The sequence below is a fragment of the Dipodomys spectabilis genome, unplaced genomic scaffold (assembly GCF_019054845.1).
Source record: "Dipodomys spectabilis isolate Male_0828 unplaced genomic scaffold, ASM1905484v1 ptg000499l, whole genome shotgun sequence".
Lineage (NCBI taxonomy): Eukaryota > Metazoa > Chordata > Mammalia > Rodentia > Heteromyidae > Dipodomys > Dipodomys spectabilis.
Window position 1 is genome coordinate 705,439 of NW_024871176.1, and position 20,186 is coordinate 725,624.

At 51.3% G+C, this 20,186-nt stretch overlaps 1 protein-coding gene across 2 annotated transcripts; it reads right to left on the reverse strand.

Moving 5' to 3' along the window:
• Positions 1-414: 414 nt before the first annotated feature.
• On the reverse strand, positions 415-12,341 carry Acads (acyl-CoA dehydrogenase short chain). 2 transcript variants are annotated; one of them, XM_042669625.1, is made up of 11 exons: positions 12,234-12,341; positions 9,902-10,065; positions 3,185-3,334; positions 2,903-3,014; positions 2,439-2,590; positions 2,012-2,182; positions 1,785-1,922; positions 1,616-1,711; positions 1,419-1,475; positions 1,128-1,308; positions 415-426 (listed from the first exon to the last, which is right to left on the reverse strand). In XM_042669625.1, exons 1-10 carry the CDS (start codon positions 12,277-12,279, stop codon positions 1,156-1,158), a joined length of 1,239 nt encoding a protein of 412 aa, XP_042525559.1. In that variant the 5' UTR covers positions 12,280-12,341; the 3' UTR covers positions 415-426; positions 1,128-1,155. The 2 variants fall into 2 exon arrangements, with proteins under 2 accessions (XP_042525559.1, XP_042525558.1); XM_042669624.1 differs by lacking the exon at positions 415-426 and having other exon boundaries at positions 663-1,308.
• Positions 12,342-20,186: the final 7,845 nt, after the last annotated feature.

Sequence of the window (20,186 nt, forward strand, 5' to 3'; positions counted from 1 at the left end):
AGAAAGTGGCACTGGGGGCAGGAACAGGTGCAAGGCCTTATGGAGGAAGACACCACGGGGCCCCGCCCTGCCCCAGCCCCAGCGCGGGAGCCCACCTGAGCAGGATCAGCACCTCAACTCAAGGAAGCGCAGCCTTACTCGCTGAGGCCCTACCCACCCCTCCTTGGCCCCTCCCCCGGCCCCTCCCCCGGCATGGGCTGGGGGGGGGGACCCTCTGGGACCAGCACAGCAACCCCCGCATGGTGATGGCTTCTCCAAGCGTCCTCCCCACGGTCACCCAGAGCCCACGCATCAGTACTGACAGGCAGCTACCCTTCCCGTCCCCACCTCTTCCCAACTGTTCTAGCTGCTTCCCTCAGGCCATTGGCTCACAGCAGACCAAAGCTCAGGTATGCACCGGAGCCAGCCCCACCGGGCGGCGGGGCCCTGGACGGCGGCAGGCTCTGGCACACTGACCACTGTCCTGCGGCTGCCCAGAGGCCTGGCTGGCCCAGGGCCTGTGCCTGCGGCTGGCCCGGCTCTTCCACACACACACCGGCCGCTCCGCTCCCTGACCCTCCAGAGCTGCCTCCAGCCCTTCCACCACAGCCTGAGCTTTTCCCATATACGGGTGGGGGCTGTTGGGCGGCACAGACAAAAGACTGGAGAGCCAGGACACAGGGCGGGGTCAAGACACAGGTGTGCTTTATTGGCTAGTCAGTGCACACGTGACCAGGGAGCACACACCTGTCCTCTGTTGACCACACGGAGACCGCAGGGTCTAGGCACAACTTCTGCCCCAGGGGCCTGGTCATTCCGCCAGCCCTCCTCCTGACTGGGGAGCCCCCCGCCCCCCTAGGTCTTCACTCCATCAGCAGGAGCATGGGGGGGGGGTCATTGGCCCCCAGAGCCCCGCCTGCAGGCCACAGGAAATGAGGCACGGCTGGTGACTCGTGAAGAGGTAGCAGAGCCCAGAATGGAGGCTGGAGACGGGTCTCCCCGCCTCTCCTGCACAGACTCCCACCGGCTGCACGGGAGTGGCGGGAGGTGAGGGGCAGGGCGGCCTGGCATGAGGAGGCAGGCCCCTGCCCTCCCATCTGACCAGGCAGAAGTGGAGGCCAAGCCCGGGTGGTCGTGCCCTTCCCCACAGTGCACAGGGCGCTGGGCTGTGCGGGCTCAGCTCCGGTAGCTCCGGAGCAGGTGGTTGGCAATCACCAGCCTCTGGATTTCACTGGTGCCCTCGTAGATCTCGGTGATGCGGGCATCACGGTAGTGCCGCTCAGCTGGCATCTCGGTCACGTACCCCATGCCGCCCAGGATCTGGATAGCCTAAGTTGGACAGCAGGTTCTCAGAAGACCCCCCCCCCCCCCACACACACACACTCACACGCCGCCCATGGGGCAGGGCCGGCTGCGGGACGGAGCCGCCCGAGGCTCACCTGGTGGCTGATGGCAGTCGCAGCCTCTGATGCAGCCAGTTTGGCCATGGCCGACTCCTAACCTCAGAGATGGCAGAGTGAGCGCCTCAGGGCAGAGCTCCTGGCCCCGGACCCATAGGAGCAGCAGACCCACAGGCCCAGCTGGGCAAGGACCCACCCGGCCTCTCCCTCAGGGAGTCCCTCGGCCCGACAGGCACCTTGATGAAAGGCTTCTTGTTATCCTTCAACATGGCGGCACGCCAAGTCAGCAGCCGGGCACTCTCCAGGGCCAGCGCCATGTCCGCCAGCTTGAACTGCAACAAGCCGGCCCGCCAGTCAGCAGAGAGGAAGGAGGCCCAGAGGCACAGGAGCCCGGCCCCCCCTTACCTGGATGCCTTGGAGCTTCGTGATGGGTGCCCCGAAGGCCCTGCGGTTCTCAGCGTAGCTCACGGCGCAATCCAGGGCGGCCTGGGCGATGCCCAAGGCCTGGGAGGCAATGCCGATGCGGCCCATGTCCAGGGTTTGCTGTGGGGACCAGCGGGTGAGTGGCTGCAGGCTGGGGCCTGGGCCGGGGCCGGGGGGCCGCCGCCCCCCCCCCCCCCCCCTGGGCTCACCATGGCTATCTTGAAGCCCATCCCAGGCTCCCCGAGCAGGTTCTCCTTGGGGATGCGGCAGTCCTCAAAGATGAGGTTGGCTGTGGATGAGGCCCGGATGCCTAGCTTGTCTTCCTTCTTCCCCAGCGTGAGCCCGGGCGTTGGCATGGGAACCAGGAAGGCACTGATGCCCTGGAACGGCAGAGAAGCAGAGTGATTTGAGGCTACCAGCACGCTGGCCCGGGCTCGCCTGCCGTCACGGAACCCATGCCGCAGGGCTTCCCACCGGGGCCCTGCCGTGTGTGTGCATGCATGTGTGTGTGCACGTGTACACACACGTGTGTGTGTGTGCAGACTCCCCAGCGGGCAGCTCTGGTAGAGCTGAGGTTCCATCTACAAATGGCAAGAGCCAGCCCACAGGTCGGCCTGGCCTGCCCTCGGCCCCCACCTTGTTCTGCCGCTCCTTGTCTGTGCTGGCGAACACCACGGTGGCCGAGGCCTCCCAGGAGTTGGTGATCCAGGCTTTGGTGCCGTTCAAGACCCACGAGTCACCTTCCTCCCGGGCTGTGGTGGAAGCGGCTCCCGCATCGCTGCCATTTCCTGCCCCACACACAGACTCAGGATCAGAGCCCCCCACAGCCCGGCCAGCAGGTGTGCTCAGAGACCCCGCAACCTGCTGCAGGCCCTGCTAGGTCCCAGAGCCTCAGGCACTAGCCTGCGGGGAGAGGCATTTTCAAGCTGAAAGGTCCCCAAAGCCACACGGTCCCATGCCCCCCAGGCAGGCTGTGGAGGTCTCCCCAGGACTGGGCAGCCCAGCCCAGTGCCCACATCAGGGGCCTCTCCCTCTGGGGACACCCAGCCCCCCTCCCCCAGAATCCAGGTGGAGAAGGGGCGCCCCTGCCCCTGAAGTACCTGGCTCACTGAGGGCAAAGCAGCCAATTTTGTCACCAGTAGTGAAAGGGGGGATCCACTTCCGCTTCTGTTCCGGGGAGCCGAACTTCAGAATGGGCCCCAAGTACAGAGACTGGAAGGGAAAGAGGGGCGCATTTGGAGGCCACCCCGCGCCTGCTCTTTGCAGACTGAGTGCACGGAGGATGCCGTGGGCTGAGGCTGAGAGGCGGGGCTGTGCGCAGCCAGGGGACCCGGGCCCCCACCCTGGGCTCCCACCCCACGGGGTTTCCCCAAGCGGCTCACGTTGTTGACGCTCATGATGACGCCGGTGGAGGCGCAGCCGCGGCTGATCTCCTCCATGGCGATGGAGTAGGCCAGGTAGTCAAGGCCGGCGCCACTGAGCTCTTCGGGGACGTCCATGGCCAGCAGCCCGAGCTCGCCCATCTTCTTCACCTGGCCCCAAGAGAGCAGGTCAAGTCCTGAATCATGCACTCTGGTGACTCTGGTGCAGCTGTTACCATGTGCCTGACCCCCACTGGGGATTGGATACACAGCTGTTTGGTGGCTCATTGGCAGTAAGAGACGCTTGGATTTGTCTGCCTGGGCTGGCTTCAAACCATAATCCTCCGATCTCAGCCTCCAGAGTAGCTAGGATGACAGGCATGAGCCACCATCCCCTGGCAACATGTTCTTGATAGTCTTTCTCCTTGTCTGTGAGAACAGATTTTTGCCCTTTTCCTCGGTGCTGTAGCCCCAATGTCAGTGACAGAATGAAGGAACCGTAAGCCTGGAACTTCTGATTTTCTGATTTGGAAAAATAACAGTAATAGCAATATAATGATTAATTTAAGGGCCTACCATGTGCTAAACTCTGGGCTAAATGCTTTTTGTGCATTGTTTCATTTGAGTCTCTCCAAAGCATGATGAAAAGCAACTTAAATGCAGCCCTGTGTGTTAACCTCATAGTAAGGTGAGAAGGAGTGGAGCTCCCAGCCGGGCCACAGAGCATCAAAGTGGGATGGCTGGGATTGAAGAGATTCTTCAGTGCTGCAGTGTCTACAGGGCTGCCAGGTTTCCTGCAGGAGCTCAAGTCCCTTGCAGAAAACAACACAGGACTGCATGGAACCAAAGCACCTTTTCTCCAGTACCCTCGCAGAAAACTTATCACAGCCAATACAGTACAAATACTATGAAAACAGTTGTCATGCCGCATTAAAAAATAATAAGAGGGCTGGGAAGGTGGCTTAGTGGTAGAGTGTTTGTCTGGCATGCACGAAGCCCTGGGTTCGATTCCTCAGCACCACATACATAGAAAAAAGCTGGAAGTGGTGCTGTGGCTCAAGTGGTAGAGCGCTAGCCTTGAGCAAAAGAAGCGCAGGGACAGTGCCCAGGCCCTGAGTTCAAGCCCCAGGACTGGCAAAAGAAAAAGAAAAAGAAAAAAAGAAGAAGGAAAAAAAAGTGCACATGCTCAGTACAAAAGCAGTTTCTCTCCTGAACATATTCTTTGCTTCTTTTCTTTTTCTGGAGCTTCTGGGAATCAGGTCCTAGGCACATATGTTACCACATGAGCTGCTGCCCAGTCCTTGTGCTTTTTGTTTTGTTTTACAGATAGGGTCCTGTGTGCTAACTTTGCCAGGACTGCCTTTTAACCCAGACACTCCTATCTCTACCTCCCAAGTGTCTGGGAGTAGAGGCATGGACCACCGGGCCCAGCCTTTCTCATTATTTGGTCTGTGGCTGGTTGCAACCACCAGGGCAGAGTCCACAGATCTAGAAGACAATTGACCTTTCTTACTGTAACCGTGCTCTCAAGCTGCTTTGACTGAAGAGATGTACATCACAAAGAATGCTTGCGGAGTTTTCTTTTCTATAGTGGTACTCCTGTGATTGTAAAAGTTTCACCTCCCTACTCCTCCCAAAATAAATGCCTCATAAAGCTTGTCAAAGGCTTGTTAAGATGATACACAGAAAACACAGCCTGGGCCTGGCTCAGACTGAGTATAGGTGAAAGGTGCCTGGCGTTACCAAGTGGTGGACAAGCTACTCTTCCGCAACCATGCACAGCCCTTTGTGAAATGGCTTGTCTCCTCCTTGACACTGGCTTACAAGACCCTAAGCCATGGGCTGGGAAGGTGGCTCAGTGGTAGAGCGCTTGCCTTGCATGCATGAGGCCCTGGGTTCGATTCCTCAGCACCACATAAGTAAAAAGAAAAAAAGCCAGAAGTGGCGCTGTGGCTCAAGTGGTAGAGTGCTAGCCTTGAGCTGAAGAGCTGAGGGACAGCGCCCAGGCCCAGAGTTCAGGCCCCACGACCAGACCAAAAAAATAAAAAAAAAAAAAGAAAGACCCTAAGCCTGACCTGGCCTTCCCCCTCTCCAGGTCTTCCCTGCATAATGCAAGCCACTGCATACACTTCTCTGCTGAGCAGCAACAAGCTGAGACCTGCAAATGAGATCCAAGCTCCACACTCCATCCCCTGGGTAGATGCTCTGCGGGAAGGAGGCCCCTTGACAGTGCTCTAATGTGACCACCTCACACGCGCCTGGGCAGGGCGGTCCTGCTCAGAGCGTGCATGCCTTCTGTGGCAGGCCTGGCCCAGGAGAGGCCATGGCATGTTCCTGTGCTCAGGTTCTAAGCTCAGCTTTGGCACAATGGTAGCCTGGGACAGAGGGGCTCCCAGCCACACTCAGATTTACCCCAGGAAGATAGAGTGACTACCAGGTGTTAAAAACACATAGATTGGGCTGGGCACCAGTGGCTCACATCTGTAATCCTAGCTTCTCAGGAGGTTGAGATTTGAGGATCGAGGTTCAAAGCCAGCCTGGGTAGGACTCCAATTAACCACCAGAAAACAAAGTAGTGCTGTGGCTCAAGTGGTAGAGCACTTGCTTTGAGCTGAAGAGCTTAGTACAACGCCCAGGCCCAGAGTTCAACTCCCACAACCAAAAACAAAACAAAACAAAACAAAAAACACCAGGTTGGACCTGGCGCCTGGTAACTCACACGTGTAATCCTAGCTACTCAGGAGACTGAGATCTGAGGATCAAGGTTCAAAGCTAGCTCAGGCAGGAAAGTCCGTGAGACTTATCTCCAATCAGCCACCAAAACGCCAGAAGTAGAGCTGTGACTTGAGAGGTAGAGCACTAGCTTTGAGCACAAAACTCAGAGACAGCACCCAACACACACACACACACACACACACAATGAAAGTTACAAAGCCAGCCATTGAAGCAGAAATTGGCACTGGCTTTCCTCCTGATTTTTTATTTCCCTCACTCACAATTCTCCTCCCCTATATAATACTGCTTTTCGGGGAACAAGAAATTCTTCAGGAATTGAGCTGCTCAATTAGCAAGAACCCATCACTGCTCCTCATCCCCCATTTCTTCAGCTGCAAATGAGGTAATGAAGTGCCCCCTCATGGAGTTGTTCTGAAGATTAAATGAGTTAAATATATGTTCACAGACCTGGGAAGTAAACCTCTAGACATTACCTACTGATGGCATTACCATTAGGCTGTGGGGGTTGTTTTCCTTTTGGCAGCATTGGGGATGGGTTCAGGCCTTGAACGTGCCAGGCAAGCATTCTACCATACACTCACACTGTACCCGCTATCTTTTCTTTTTTTTTTTTTTTGGTATCAGTACTGAGGCTTGAACTCAGAGCCTTGTACTCTCTCTGAGGTTTTTCTTTTTCTTTTCTTTTTTTTGGGGGGGGGTCCGGTCGTGGGGCCTGAACTCTGGGCCTGGGCGCTGTCCCTTAGCTCTTCAGCTCAAGGCTAGTGCTCTACCACTTGAGCCACAGCGCCACTTCCGGCTTTTTTCTTTTTGCTTATGTGGTGCTGAGGAATCGAACCCAGGGCCTCATGCATGCAAGGCAAGCGCTTTACCACTGAGCCACCTTCCCAGCCCCTCTCTGAGGTTTTTCACTCAAGGCCAGTGTTCTACCACTTGAGCCACAGTTCCACTTCTAGCTTTTTGGTGATTAATTGAAGAGTTTCTCAGAGCCAGTGGCGCATGCCTGTAATCCTAGCTACTCAGGAGGCTGAGATCTGAGGATCTCAGTTCAAAGCCTGCCCGGGCAGAAAAGTCCATGAGACTCTTATCTCCAATAAAAACCACTAGAAAACTGGAAGTGGCTCTGTGGCCAAGCAGTAGAGCACTCACCTTGATCTGAAGAGCGCAGGGACAGCACCCAAGCCCAGAGTTCAAGCCCCTCGACAGACCAAAAAAAAAAAAAAAAAGTTTCGTAGCTTTGTCTACCCTGGCTGGCTTCAAACCATGATCCTCAGACTTCAGCTCCTAGAGTAGCTAGGATTACAGGGGTGAGCCACCAAGCTCTGCACCCTGTGACTCACTCCTACCATTCTGATCCCAGTGTCCCCATTGTAGGATTTGGATCTTTGCAAATGCACTTTATTATCTATGTTTCAGTTCTCTGAAGTAGAAACTGCCTGTTTCAGTCCTGTTTTCCTCATGTAACTGGGAACTTAGCCCTAGAAAAGCAAAAGGCAAGCAAACCTAGCCCTCAGTTTAGAGAAGCAAACACTGGAGAGTAACGCGTGCATCCCACAAACCAGCCCCGCTCAGGCAGTACAGTGTTAAGACTAGGAGACTGGGCACTCCTCCACCCAGGGCCGAAACCTGAGGCCATGACTATCGGGTGAACAAGAGCAGATGTGGAAACTCTTGGCAAAAAAATAAAACAAGCACTGAGCCTTTGTCCGCTGTGCTCCCCTCCCTGTTCAGGAGTGTTAAGGAAATCTGTGTACAACAGCCCAAGGCCACTCCTAGCCACTCCCTATGGAGAGGCGGACCTGCAATGTCCCGCACTCCACAGAGCAAGCGCCAGTATGCACTGATGGCTAGCAGGCTTATCCCCCAGCACAGCTCCAACCAAACAGTGTCCACCAACACACACAGACAAGGACATTCCTTCCATCTGCATTTGGAATGAGCACATGCTGGAAACAACCCAAACCTCTGTCTGCAGAAGGGAAAAGATTCATAGGCTCTGAACTTGGGTTGTAGATGTGGTTCAGGTGATGGAGGCTTATCTGGCATTTGTGAGGCCTTGGGTTCAACTTCCAGGACCACAAAAAACAGACAAACCAGTGAGGGGCTGGGAAGGTGAACATAAATTGTAATCCTGGGCTGGGAAGGTGGCTCAGTGGTAGAGCGCTTGCCTTGCATGCATGAGGCCCTGGGTTCAATTCCTCAGTACCACATAAGCAAAAAGAAAAAAAGCCAGAAGTGGCGCTGTGGCTCAAGTGGTAGAGCGCTAGCCTTGAGCTGAAGAGCTGAGGGACAGCGCCCAGGCCCAGAATTCAGGCCCCATGACTGGAAAAAAAATTTTTTTTAATTAAAAAATAAAAAATAAACTGAGGGAACACAACAATATGGTGGTACTGGGGATCAAACTCAGGACCTTGCAGCTGCTTAATCAAGGGCTCTACAGCTTGAGCCATGTCCCTACCCTGTTATTCACTCACTTTTTTTTTTTTTTTTTTTTTTTGCCAATCCTAAGCACTGTCCCTGAGCCTCTCTGAACTCAAGGCTAGCGCTCTACCACTTGAGTCACAGCACCACTTCCAGCTTTTTTTTTTTTCATAATTTTTTGTGTGTGAAAATACTGTACAGAGGAGTTACAATTACAAGGGCACCACTTCCAGCTTTTTCTGCTTATGTGGTGCTGAGGAATCGAACCCAGGGCCTCATGCATGCAAGGCAAGCACTCTACCACTGAGCCACATTCCCAGCTTATCACTCACATTTCTATGCTTTAATTTTCTTAACTGTGAATGAGCATATTACCAACCAGGTGCTGGTGGCTCACGCCTGTAATCCTAGTTACTCAGGAAGCACACACACACACACACACACACACACACACACACACAAATAATGGTAGCAACAGCTACCATTCAGGCACTGGGCATTTAGTATACATTATCTCACTTAATCCTATAATCATTGCAGCAGGCAAAATGATTAGAGTAAGTAAGGATTAAAATAAGATGACTCATGTCTCGAGTCTACCAGTGGATCATCTGGTTTTGGTAACTCTAAAGCCACTTGCCTACTCAGCTCGAGTTTGTGAAGTCTTCCCCCAGTCCAGGGAGATGCTCAGGACACCAACCACACAAAGTCATTAAGCAGGGAGAGTGGCCTCAAGCCACTCTTGTGGTCCAGGGGACACAACTCTTGGCTTTCTTGCATTGGAAAACAAGCAAGGAGGGCTGGGGATGTGGCTCAAGAAGTAAAGTGCCTGCTCGGCAAGTGTGAGGCCCAATCCCAGGATGGAAGGAAGGAAGGAAGGAGGGAAGAAGGGAGGGAGGGAGGGAGGGAGGGAGGGAAGGAAGAGAGGAAGGGAGGGAGGGAGGTGACACTGGAAAGGTTTGTCCTTTCACAAAGCTTTGATTTAAGGTGTTACTGAGCTGGTACAATGCACCAGACATCTTGCTAGATCAGTGGATACAAAAGAAACATCTTGAACATGTCATTACAGATGGGCTGAATATAAATTGAAGCAAACTGGAAGGACTATTGGTGGGCATCTCAGAGTATGGGAGAAAATAGACCTGGGTTCAAGTCCCTGGTCTGGAGGTGATGAGTTCCATGACTTTGTTGCATTATGTAATAGCTTATAAGTTTCATCAACCACTGAGTTTCATCAGAGGTCCAGTATGGGCTTCATAGGACAGGTGTTCAGAATAAGATAACCCATCAGAGGCTTAGGATGGTGTGTGGCACAAGGCACACACTCGGCCAGCTGTAACTAGTCCTGTGAGCACGCAGCCTGGCACATGGTAAGCATGTCAGCCATCGGCTGTGTGCTGTTACTGTTTTGGAAATCAAATCTTTCCTCGAGGCCAGTGGTGGACAAGGGAAGCCTGTGTAGAGTATTTTCAGGGTCCCAGGCTTGGCTGTGGGGTTCCCTGACAGGGGTCTCGGTGCGTCACAGTCACTACTCAATGCGCGAACAGACAGTGTCATGGGCTGCTGAGGCTGGCGCGCTCTCACCTGAGCCTTGGGGAAGAGATGCTCCTTGTCCAGCTGGGCTGCAATGGGAGCCAGCTCTTTCTCAGCGAAGTCACGGCATGTCTGACGCAACATCTGGTGTGTCTCGGGCAGCTCCACTGACTGGTAGATGGTATGTAACCTCCTCCAGTCCCTAGGACGGAGCGCTGCTGACAGGAAGCAAAAGGAGACTGGAATCAATAGTACTGTTAATAACAATAAGAATCATAAGGGCTGGGAAGGTGGCTCAGTGGTAGAATGCTTGCCTCACATACATGAGACCCTGGCCTGGGTTCGATTCCTCAGCACCACTTAAACAGAAAAAGCCAGAAGTGGCGTTGTGGCTTAAGTGCTAGAGCTCTAACCTTGAGCTGAAGAGCTGAGGGACAGTGCCCAGGCCCAGAGTTCAAGCCCCACAACTGACAAAACAAAACAAAACAAAAAATGAATCATCATCTGGCTGGGAAGGTGGCTTAGTGGTACAGTGCTTGCCTAGCATGCAGAAAGCCCTGGGTTTGATTCCTCAGTACCACATAAACAGAAAAAGCTAGAAGTGGCGCTGTGGCTCAAGTGGTAGAATGCTAGCCTTGAGCAAAAGAAGCTCAGGGACAGTGCCCAGGTTCTGAGTTCAAGCCCCAGGACTGGGAAAAGAAAAAGAAAAAGAAAAAAAAAGAATCATGGGGGCTGGGAGGGTGGCTCAGTGGTAGAGCGCTTGCCTTGCATGCTCAAGGCCCTGGGTTCGATTCCTCAGCACCACATAAGCAAAAAGAAAAAAGCCGGAAGTGGCACTGTGGCTCAAGTGGTAGAGTGCTAGCCTTGAGCTGAAGAGCTGAGGGATAGCACCCAGGCCCTGAGTTCAGGCCCCACGACCGGACCCAAAAACAAAAAAAAAAAAAAAAGAATCATGATCCACTCACTTAGAAGTTCCTTTACCAGGGATGATATTCACCTACCCACACCACAAGCTAGGGACATCTGGCTAGATCAATGGAGATACTTTTTTTTTTTTTTTGCTAGTCCTAGGGCTTGAACTCAGGGCCTGAGCACTGTCCTTGAGCTTCTTTTTGCTCAAGGCTAGCATCCTACCACTTAAGCCACACTGCCACTTCTGGCTTTTTCTGTTTATGTGGTGCTGAGGAATGGAACTCAGGGCTTTGTGTATGCTAGGCAAGCACTCTACCACTAAGTCACATTCCCAGTCCCTGGAGATACTTTTGGTTGTCACCACTAGAAAGCCATTGATATCCAATGGGGAGAGGCCAGGGATATTGCTATACATCCTATTGTTCACAAGCAGTCCTATCACCAAGACTTGCTCACCCATGCCAGGTGCAGTGACCCATGCCTGGCAGTCCTAGCTATTCAGGAGGCTGAGGGCCAGGAACTCATTAAAGAATGAGACTGTATTTAATGTCAATAGTACTGCTGTTGGAAAGCCAGGCTGACTGAGTGCTTACTATGATCTCCAAACGCTTTACTGCATCTCTTTGTATATGCACTGGATGGCAATAGCCCTTGGCTCTTGGGCGTGGGAGGATCAAAGGCATAGTAAAAGTAGAGTTAGTCTGTTCTAGGCCAAGGGTTCCCCGATTCTTCCTACTTAGGGTGAGTAGGTACAGTTGGCCAAAGACGCCTCAAAGGCATATGGCACTGTAGTTACAGCTGGAGTCAAAAGACAAATCGGAAACACTGCTGTATTAAATAATCCGTTATTAAATAATCTACAGGCTGGGTGTGGTGTGGGTCAAGCCTGAAGTGCCAGACACTACGGATGGGGAGTCAGGCCCAGTCTCAGAACCTCAGGCAAAGTAAGCCAGACCTTATCTCCTCTGGACAAAATAAAAAAGCTAGGGAGCTGGGGTCAAGTTAGCTCCGGGCTCCGGGTTTATTCCTCACCACTGATTTTTAAAAAGCCAACTTCCTGGGAGCTAACGTTCCGAAGCACCCGTAACCTACCAGGCCATGGCAGTGCTGAACGTGCCCGGGGGGGGGGGGGGGGGGTCACCCCACGGCCCTTCTGCACTTGGGACAACCGAGGCTGAGAGAGGCTGCGTCTGGTCCAAGGTCACAGATCTTAAAGTTCAAGGCTGGGCCTGGCTCGGGAAGTAGCCAGTGGTGGGGGGACAGGCGGGGCTGCAGGGAGGGGGGCCCGTCGGGCCAGGCGCGGAGCGGCCGCGTCCCTGCGCCCAGGCCCGTCCGGCACCCGGGGCAGGCCATCTGGGGCAAAGGCCGCGCGGGAGCTCCAAAGGGATGCCGCTGGCCCGGCTGCCGGGCTGGGGCAGGCCCGACCCCCCCGCCCGCCCGGCTCCGTGCTGCGCAGCCCGAGCGCACTCACCTCCGCGGAGGGGGCCCCAGGCCCGGGCGAGCAAGGCAGCAGCCATGGACGACGGAGGACGCGGGCCTTACGCCTCCCGCAGCCCGCAAGCGGTTCCGGACTGGGGGGGCGGGGTCAGGGCGGCGGGGCGGGGCCTAAGGGCAACGACGGCGGGCACGCCCCCGTGGGGGCGTGGCTTCGACGCTCTCAGGCTGGGCGGCCGGCCTCCAAAGCTGGCTGGGCTGGAGGGGATCTTTAGTCCCAGCTGCGGTGAAGTTTGGCCCGCCGCGCGGCGACACTCCAGCTCACAAAGAAGAAAGAGGAGAAATGAATATACACACACATACGCCTATCTTTCCTATGTTTGCAGTGCTTCCTCCAAGGGCCTAGCTCTTAAAATCCGGTTCTATGGCCCGAGGAGCTCGAAGACCTGCCCCTATCCCTTCCCGTGCCCAGGCCCACAGGTGCCTGGCTATTTTCGCTCCAGCTACCCGACTGTCTCTAGGATCTCTAGCTTGTTCCTGACTCGGGATCTTTGCAGCTACTTCCTTCTACCTGGAAGCTTCTCTTCATTCAGAGGTCCCCTGACAGTGTTTCTGCGTCTCCCCACCCATGCTGCTTCTATTTATGAGGCCCAGAGCCTGGTCTTGCTCTGTGCTCAGCAGAGCACAGAGTCTGGGAAAGTGAGGCGCAGCTGCAGCTTCTCTTGAGGGGCACTTCTGCTTAATGCTGTGGGATTTGACCCCTCACATTCTCTGGATCCTTCACCCAGCAACTTACCCCAAGAGGGTCTGCCCTTGACACAGTTCTGAATCTGGCTTCCAGACACTCCCAACATTACCTGTCTCTCAGCTGCCTTTCTCCTTTTACCCCAGCTAGAACCCTGTATCCACCACTGACCTCCAAAAGTCATGGTCCTCCAAGATCCACCTCTATTTCCTAGAGAGCAATCAAAAGATGTAAAGTCCTCAGCATGTTACCTTCAAAAAAAAAAACATTTAAAAGAAAACTCTTTCAATTGATGAATAAAGACACTGGAGTTTGTATGCAGAAAGTTTTATTCAGTCAAAAAGCCAAGAATAAAACCAGACCTCAGTGGTTGACACCTGTAATCCTAGCTACTCAGGAGTCTGAGATCTGAGGGTTGCAGGTTGAAGCCAGCTTGGGAAAGAAAGTCTGTGAGACTCATCTCCAATGAACCATCAGAAAATGGGAAGTGACGCTGTGGCTCAAGTTGTAGAGCATTAGCCTTGAGCTGAAGAGCTCAGGGACAGCGCCCAGTCTGAGTTCAAGCCCCGCCACTGACACACACACACACACACACACACACACACACACACACACACACACACGGAGGTTCCATGCTTTTCTACCCAGGTTGACCTCTGGACCTGCATTCCTCCTGTTCTTGGCTTCCCAAGCAGGTAGGATTACAGATCAGAACCACCAGTGCCAAATTTCTTTTTCTTTTTTTTTTTGTCAGTCATGGGGCTTGAACTCTGGGCATGAGCACTGTCCTTCAGCTCTTCAGCTCAAGGCTCGTGCTCTACCACTTGAGACACAGTGTCACTTCCAGTTTTCTGGTGGTTTATTGGAGATGAGTTTCCTGCCCTGGCTGGCTTTGAACTGTGAGCCTCAGATCTCAGCCTCCTGAGTAGCTAGGATTACAGGTGTGAGCCACTGGTGTCCAGCTAAATTTCTTTTTTCTGAGATAGTCTCACTATAGTCCAGCTTTACCTAAATTTGATTCTCCTGACAGCCTCCTCAGTGCTGGGAGTGTGCACAACGGGCTCCAAAATGTACTGTGTGGGAGTGTGTACCAACCAATCTGGGGCTTGAACTCAAGGCCGGGGCTCTGTCCCTAAGCTTTTTTTTTTCCCTTTCATTAAAAAATATTTTAGGGGCTGGGAAGGTGGCTCAGTGGTAGAGGGCTTGCCTTGCATGCCTGAGGCCCTGGGTTCCATTCCTCAGCACCACATAAGCAAAAAGAAAAAAGCCGGAAGTGACGATGTGGCTCAAGTGGTAGAGTGCTAGCCTTGAGCTGAAGAGCTGAGGGACAGCGCCCAGGCCCAGAGTTCAGGCCCCACGACCAGACCAAAAAAAAAATATTTTAATTATCTTTATTTAAGTAATTGTACAAAGAAGTTGCCATTCATCGAAGCAGTTTATGAATACAGTGAATCTTGATCAAAGTTACCCCTTTCAACGTTCTCACCAGCCCCTCCCTACCCAGCCCTTCCCTTACTTAACTTTAGGTTATATAATACATTTTTTGACATTTAGCAAAGCAGTTTATTTCTACAGTGCATCTTAATCTCTGTCATCACATCAAAATCTTCACCATTGCGTTTAGGCACAGGGTGCCTTCCCTCATATTTTTCAATGCTGTTGTATATACTAGAGATTCTTGCCCGAATTCCTTCCCCTTCCCCTCTTAATTCTTCTAGCCTCTCACCGGAATTCCACAGTCTGCGCTCTCCTTGGAGTCTTTCAGACTTCAATTATTTCATTTCTAACCCCTTAGGTACCACCCAAAGTGTTCACTTGCAAAGTCATTTGTAACCCCTTCTTTACCACCCAGTGTGTTTACTTGTAGAGTTATAAGCAACATTCTAGCTACCACAAATGAGAGAAACCCTGCAACCTATGTTTCCTTGAGTCCGACTTACTTCACTTAATATATTTTTCCCCAAGGCTTTCCATATTCTTACAAAAGATGCAATAACACTCTTTCTGATGGAAGCATAGAATTCCATTGTGAATATACCACATTTTCTTGACGTGTTCATCCACGGAGGGGCGTTTGGGTTGACTCCATGTCTTGGCTATGGTAAATAATGCTGCAAGGCTGCACTAAAGCTACCTTCACAACCATGTTCATTAAAACGAATGAAACTTCAAGTAAACCCATGAACCCTCAGTGGAAACAACCACATCTATGAAAAATGTAAAATAACAAATACAAATAAATCTTTGGAAAGATTCATAAGCACAAGCCAATAGAAAAATAAATGCTAACATAGGAAGTGTTCATGGGTTAAGAATACTGAAGAAGTTTTTAATTTATTGACTATATAACTAGAAGACTACTCTAGAAGGAGTATTTTATTATCGCTCCACTTAAAATGAATGAAAACAGGAAGGGATGCTCTCTCTCTCTCTCTCCCTCTCCATCTCCCTCCCTGTTTTTCTCTTTGTGTGTGTGTCTCTCTGTGTTTAGGTGTAGGTTGTGTTTGTGTATGAGTTTGTGGGTGTGTTGAATAAATGAATAAATAAAATGAAGGAGTCAAGTATGAGTGGATAAAGGGGAAAGTTGAGCAAAAAGGAGAATGAGAGAGCAAGAAAGAGAGAGATCAAAGCATTATGTCTTATGCAAATGAAAACACTGCAGAAAGCCTTCTTCATTAGCAGAGGAGACGGAACAACCACTCACAGTGGTTCTCAAGCAGGATGAATGGACACAGGGAGAGCTACCACTTAACTGCAAATTCACCACAGGAGCCCAGTGCCAGTGGCTCCAGCCTAAAATCTGACCAACTCAGGAGGCTGAGATCTGAGAATCTCAGTTCAAAGCCAGGCTGACAGGCATAAGACTCTTATTTCCAATTAACTCCCCAAAAGCGGGGAGTAAATCTGTGGCTCACATACTAGAGTGCTAATTAAGGACAAAGGCTCAAAGGCAGCTCCTAGACTCTGAGATCAAGCTCCAGAACTGGCACATACCTCAACACAACAAACTACATCTCCCAAACTCAACTCTCCTGTCTACTTAAGTAAGGGCCCTACTGAAGATAGATGAGCAATCGCCAGTCAGAACCACACAGGATTAAGACACTGCTTCTATTCCAAGCCCCATTCCTAGAAGCTATTCTATCTAAGGCCCCTCCTCCACATAGGAGAGCTGAAGACTGAGCCACACCCTCTCACCAGAGCCATTCTTCTCCCCGTGCTCTCGTCCCTCTCAGTCCATCATAATGCATCATAATCACAGTGGAGATTATCTCAACATGAGAGCAGCTGTTCAGGTAGCCGCAGCTGGACTTCCCTTGGCTAGCAGGAGATGATTCTTTTCAGTTAACTGACATTCTGAGACCCCTTGGACAGACCGAGAAGAACCACAGAGGGCTGCAGTCATGTGTCTTTGCACTCAATGTCCTCATTTTAAGGCAGTGCCAGCCTCTTGCCCTGCGTTTGTCACAGGGAATGTGGAATCCAGGATAAAAAAAAAAAAAGCCTGTTAGGGCAAGGATTGTCTCACATGTTGAAGGCCCTGGGTTTCATCCTTCTGAATGAAGCCATAAGCTGCCAACTGCATGCAATGCAATGGGTGTCTCAAAGTACTACTGTTTAGGGATTGGGGTTGCATGAGTTGCTTTATTATGTAGAAAATGAAGAGGCCTACTTTGCATAAACATCCATAAGTGTACCTTTCCCAGAGTTCTTCCTTCAGACCTCTAAGGAATGGTTAAGAAAGTAGAACCCAGTTGTTCAGGGCAGAACTGTAGGTAGAAATAAATTCCGCAGTGTTTGTGTCACTTCTGGGGGACCCAGACGCTGGAACAACTACTGTGGACAAGATTTTGGGTTTGATCATTAGTATGTTCGGGGCTGAATAGATTGACCTACATCTCTCTGGCTTCCCTTGTTTTTGATGAGAAAATTAATGGTAAGCTTCTAGGAAATCCTGAAGGGTATCTTTGCCTTAGCTAGATACAGCACAGTTCACAATGAATCTGCTTATATATTCTTTTTTTTTTTTTTTTTTTTGGGTCCGGTCGTGGGGCCTGAACTCTGGGCCTGGGCGCTGTCCCTCAGCTCTTCAGCTCAAGGCTAGTCCTCTACCACTTGAACCACAGCACCACTTCCGGCTTTTTTCTTTTTTGCTTATGTGGTGCTGGGAATCGAACCCAGGGCCTCAGGCATGCAAGGCAAGCGCTCTACCACTGAGCCACCTTCCCAGCCCCTCTGCTTGTATATTCTAAATATCCTATCAGACACGTGTTTGACATCCATCCAAACAGAATGAAAAAATACTGTGTTTAGAGTAGCCCTCATGTGATCATTCGACTTAAAGATAATGTCAATATTAAAGCAGAAGCAACAAGTATATTGAGGAATAGGAGAGGTTTGAGTTTTGATGAAGCGTTTGAGCTTAAGCTGACCTTATAAACAGTGAGTCATGCCATATCTGTGCTGGTGGTCATCATTTGTTCTTCTTCTTTTAAATTTTCCTGTAAAGGTGATACACAGAGAGGGTGCAGTTACATAAGTTAGATAATGAGTACATTTCTTACTGAACAGTGTTGTGCTGGTAGTTTTTGAGAAAGAGATTTGCTTCTGTAGCAGGCAGCAGCGGAACCTTCATCTTATTTGTCACTTGCCACCTTGGCTGGGATGACAGGTATGCACCATGATGCCAACCTGCTCCCTTGTCATGGGCTCTCATGGACTATTTGGCCTATGCTGGCTTCCAACTGCAATCTTCCCACTTCCAACCCCACATGTAACTAGGATTACGGATATGAGCACTCTAGGAGTCTTGATATCGGCACTCTCACTAGACTGCCATCGGTTGAAATATTAAATATCAATCTACATAACCACCTAAGAAAACTTAGAGTAGACTCTTATTGAACAGAACCTAAGCTCTGTTTAACATAAGTGTGTTGTAAGCATGTGGCTACTGTAAGGCCTGTAATCCTAGCTAAACAGGAGGCTGGCATATGACGATGCTAATGCAAAGGCAACATGGGCTGGAAAATTCCCTGAGACTATTATCTCCCATGAAGCACCAAGAAGATAGAACTGGGGCTGTGGCTCAGCTGATAGAGCACCAGCTTTGAGTATCAAAGCTCAGGGACAGGGGCTAGGAATGTGCTTAGTGGTAGAGTGCTTGCCTGGGTTCAATTCCTCAGTAACACAGAAAGAGAAAAAGCGGGAAGTAGGTCTGTGGCTCAAGTGGTAGAGTGCTAACCTTGAGCAAAAAGAAGTTCAAGGACAGTGCCCAGGCCCAGAGTTCAAGGCCCAGGGCTGGCACTAAAATGAAAACAATAATGAAATCAATCAAAGTCAAAATGCTAAAGGACAGTGCCCAGGCCCTGACTGCAAGGCCAGTCCAGGCATGCTCATCTAAGAAGCGTCCTGAAGGCCAGGAACTGAGATGGGCACAGGGGGCGACGCCCACATGGGCAGAGACGCTTGGCAGCTCTGACATCACAGACACCTTCGTGAGGTCACAATAACCCTGGCTAGATATATATCGCGTGCTGACTGGTGGACTCTTTTTTTGTTGTTGTTGTTGGCCGTGGGGCTTGAACTCTGGGCCTGGGCGCTGTCCCTCAGCTCTTCAGCTCAAGGCGAGCGCTCTACCACTTGAGCTACAGCGCCACTTCCGGTTTTCTGGTGGTTTATTGGAGATAGGAGTCTCACGGTCTCTCCTGCCCGGGCTGGCTTTGCACCGCGATCCTCAGATCTCAGCCTCCTGAGTAGCTAGGATTACAGGCGTGAGCCACCAGCGCCCAGCCTGGTGGACTCTTGTAGGTAGTGGAAGGGTGGAGTTCAGGTGTTTGGTGGTTGGTGAGTGATTGATTTTCGGGATTTGGTTTATTGATTTGGCTTTGATTTTCGGTGTTTGGATTTGTATTGCGATTCAGCTTTGACTCTCTCGGACTTGGTTTCTCTTTTGCCTCTTTTACTTTTTCTTGTCTTACTTCTTTCTTCCTTTTTCTTGACTTTTTCCTCTACTTTTCTTTTCTTTTTCTCACTTTTCTTCTTTTACTCTTCTCTTTCACTTTTCCTTTTTCTTTTATTGCTCTACTTTTTTCTTATACTTTGTTTTTCACTAGATGGCATTTTAGATAGCATTTTAGCATATTGTTCATTTATTATTCTTTCTATATTTACATTATATTGTTAGATAGATAGTTTGTTAGGTAGTAGTTACATTTTATTATTCATTTATTATACTTATTCATATTTTACTTACATTGTATTCCTTTATTATACATTTATACATTTTATTTCATTGTTTGATTCTATTTTCTCCCTAGACAGCATCGCTAGGGTGCTGTGTAGGATGAGTAGTGAGAGGAGAGAGGAGAGGTCCCGGCAGGGCCTTGAGGCCAGTTCCTCACACGAGGAGCTCCTCAGGGCTCACTACCGGGTGCTGAGAACCATCGGCGAGGGGGGCTTTGCCGCAGTCTATCTGGCAAAGCACCTGCCTACAGACAGCCTGGTCACCGTGAAAACGATCACCAAGGAGAACTGCCCGTCAGTGGTCAGACTGAGGGAGGAGGAGGCCAGGCTTCTGTTTAGGCAGATCGTGAGGGCGGTCAATTATTGCCACGACCACGGCATCGTTCACCGGGACCTTAAGGCTGAAAACATCCTGCTGGACAGGGCACAGCTAAGCTATGCGACTTTGGTCTCAGTATGCGGTTCCAGCCCCAGCAGGAGCTGGACGGGTGGTGCGGGACCATGGCCTTTTGGCCCCCCGAGATGATTAAGCAGCAGAAATACCAGGGTCCCAAGGTGGACGTCTGGAGTTTAGGGATCCTACTCTACTTCATGGTGATGGGCGACGTCCCTTTTGACGACAGGTCCTGGCTCGTCCTAAAACACCAAGTGTTAGCGGGCAGGTTTCAAATACTAAAGCACTTTTCCGCTGAACTGCGAGATATCTTAGGGTATCTGATGACACCTGACCCTCAAAAGAGACCTGCTGTGAGGCAAGTGTTGTGCCACCCTTGGTTGAAGGCAACACAGGCACGCTCACCACGCCCCAGCCAGAGTGCCCTGGCCCAGCCAGATCCGGCCATTCTAAACATGGCCTATTTCCTGGGTTTTGACCCAGACCAGATTGGGGCAGCCCTGTCTGCCTCCATGGCAACCTATAAAATCCTAAAGCAGCAGCAAGACCAGGGCCAAGACCTGACCGGCCTGGTGAGGCATGCACTGCCTGCGCCTCCGCCTAAA

Excerpts from the sequence above, each read along its gene's own strand:
- Acads (XM_042669625.1), bottom strand. The coding sequence starts at position 12,279 with ATGGCTGCTGCCTTGCTCGCCCGGGCCTGGGGCCCCCTCCGCGGAG. Across the intron at positions 3,335-9,901 it reads ATCTCTTCCCCAAGGCTCAG|GTGAAGAAGATGGGCGAGCT; the intron begins GTGAGAGCGCGC and ends TCTTGGGGCCAG. Across the intron at positions 1,476-1,615 it reads ACAAGAAGCCTTTCATCAAG|GAGTCGGCCATGGCCAAACT; the intron begins GTGCCTGTCGGG and ends CTCTGAGGTTAG.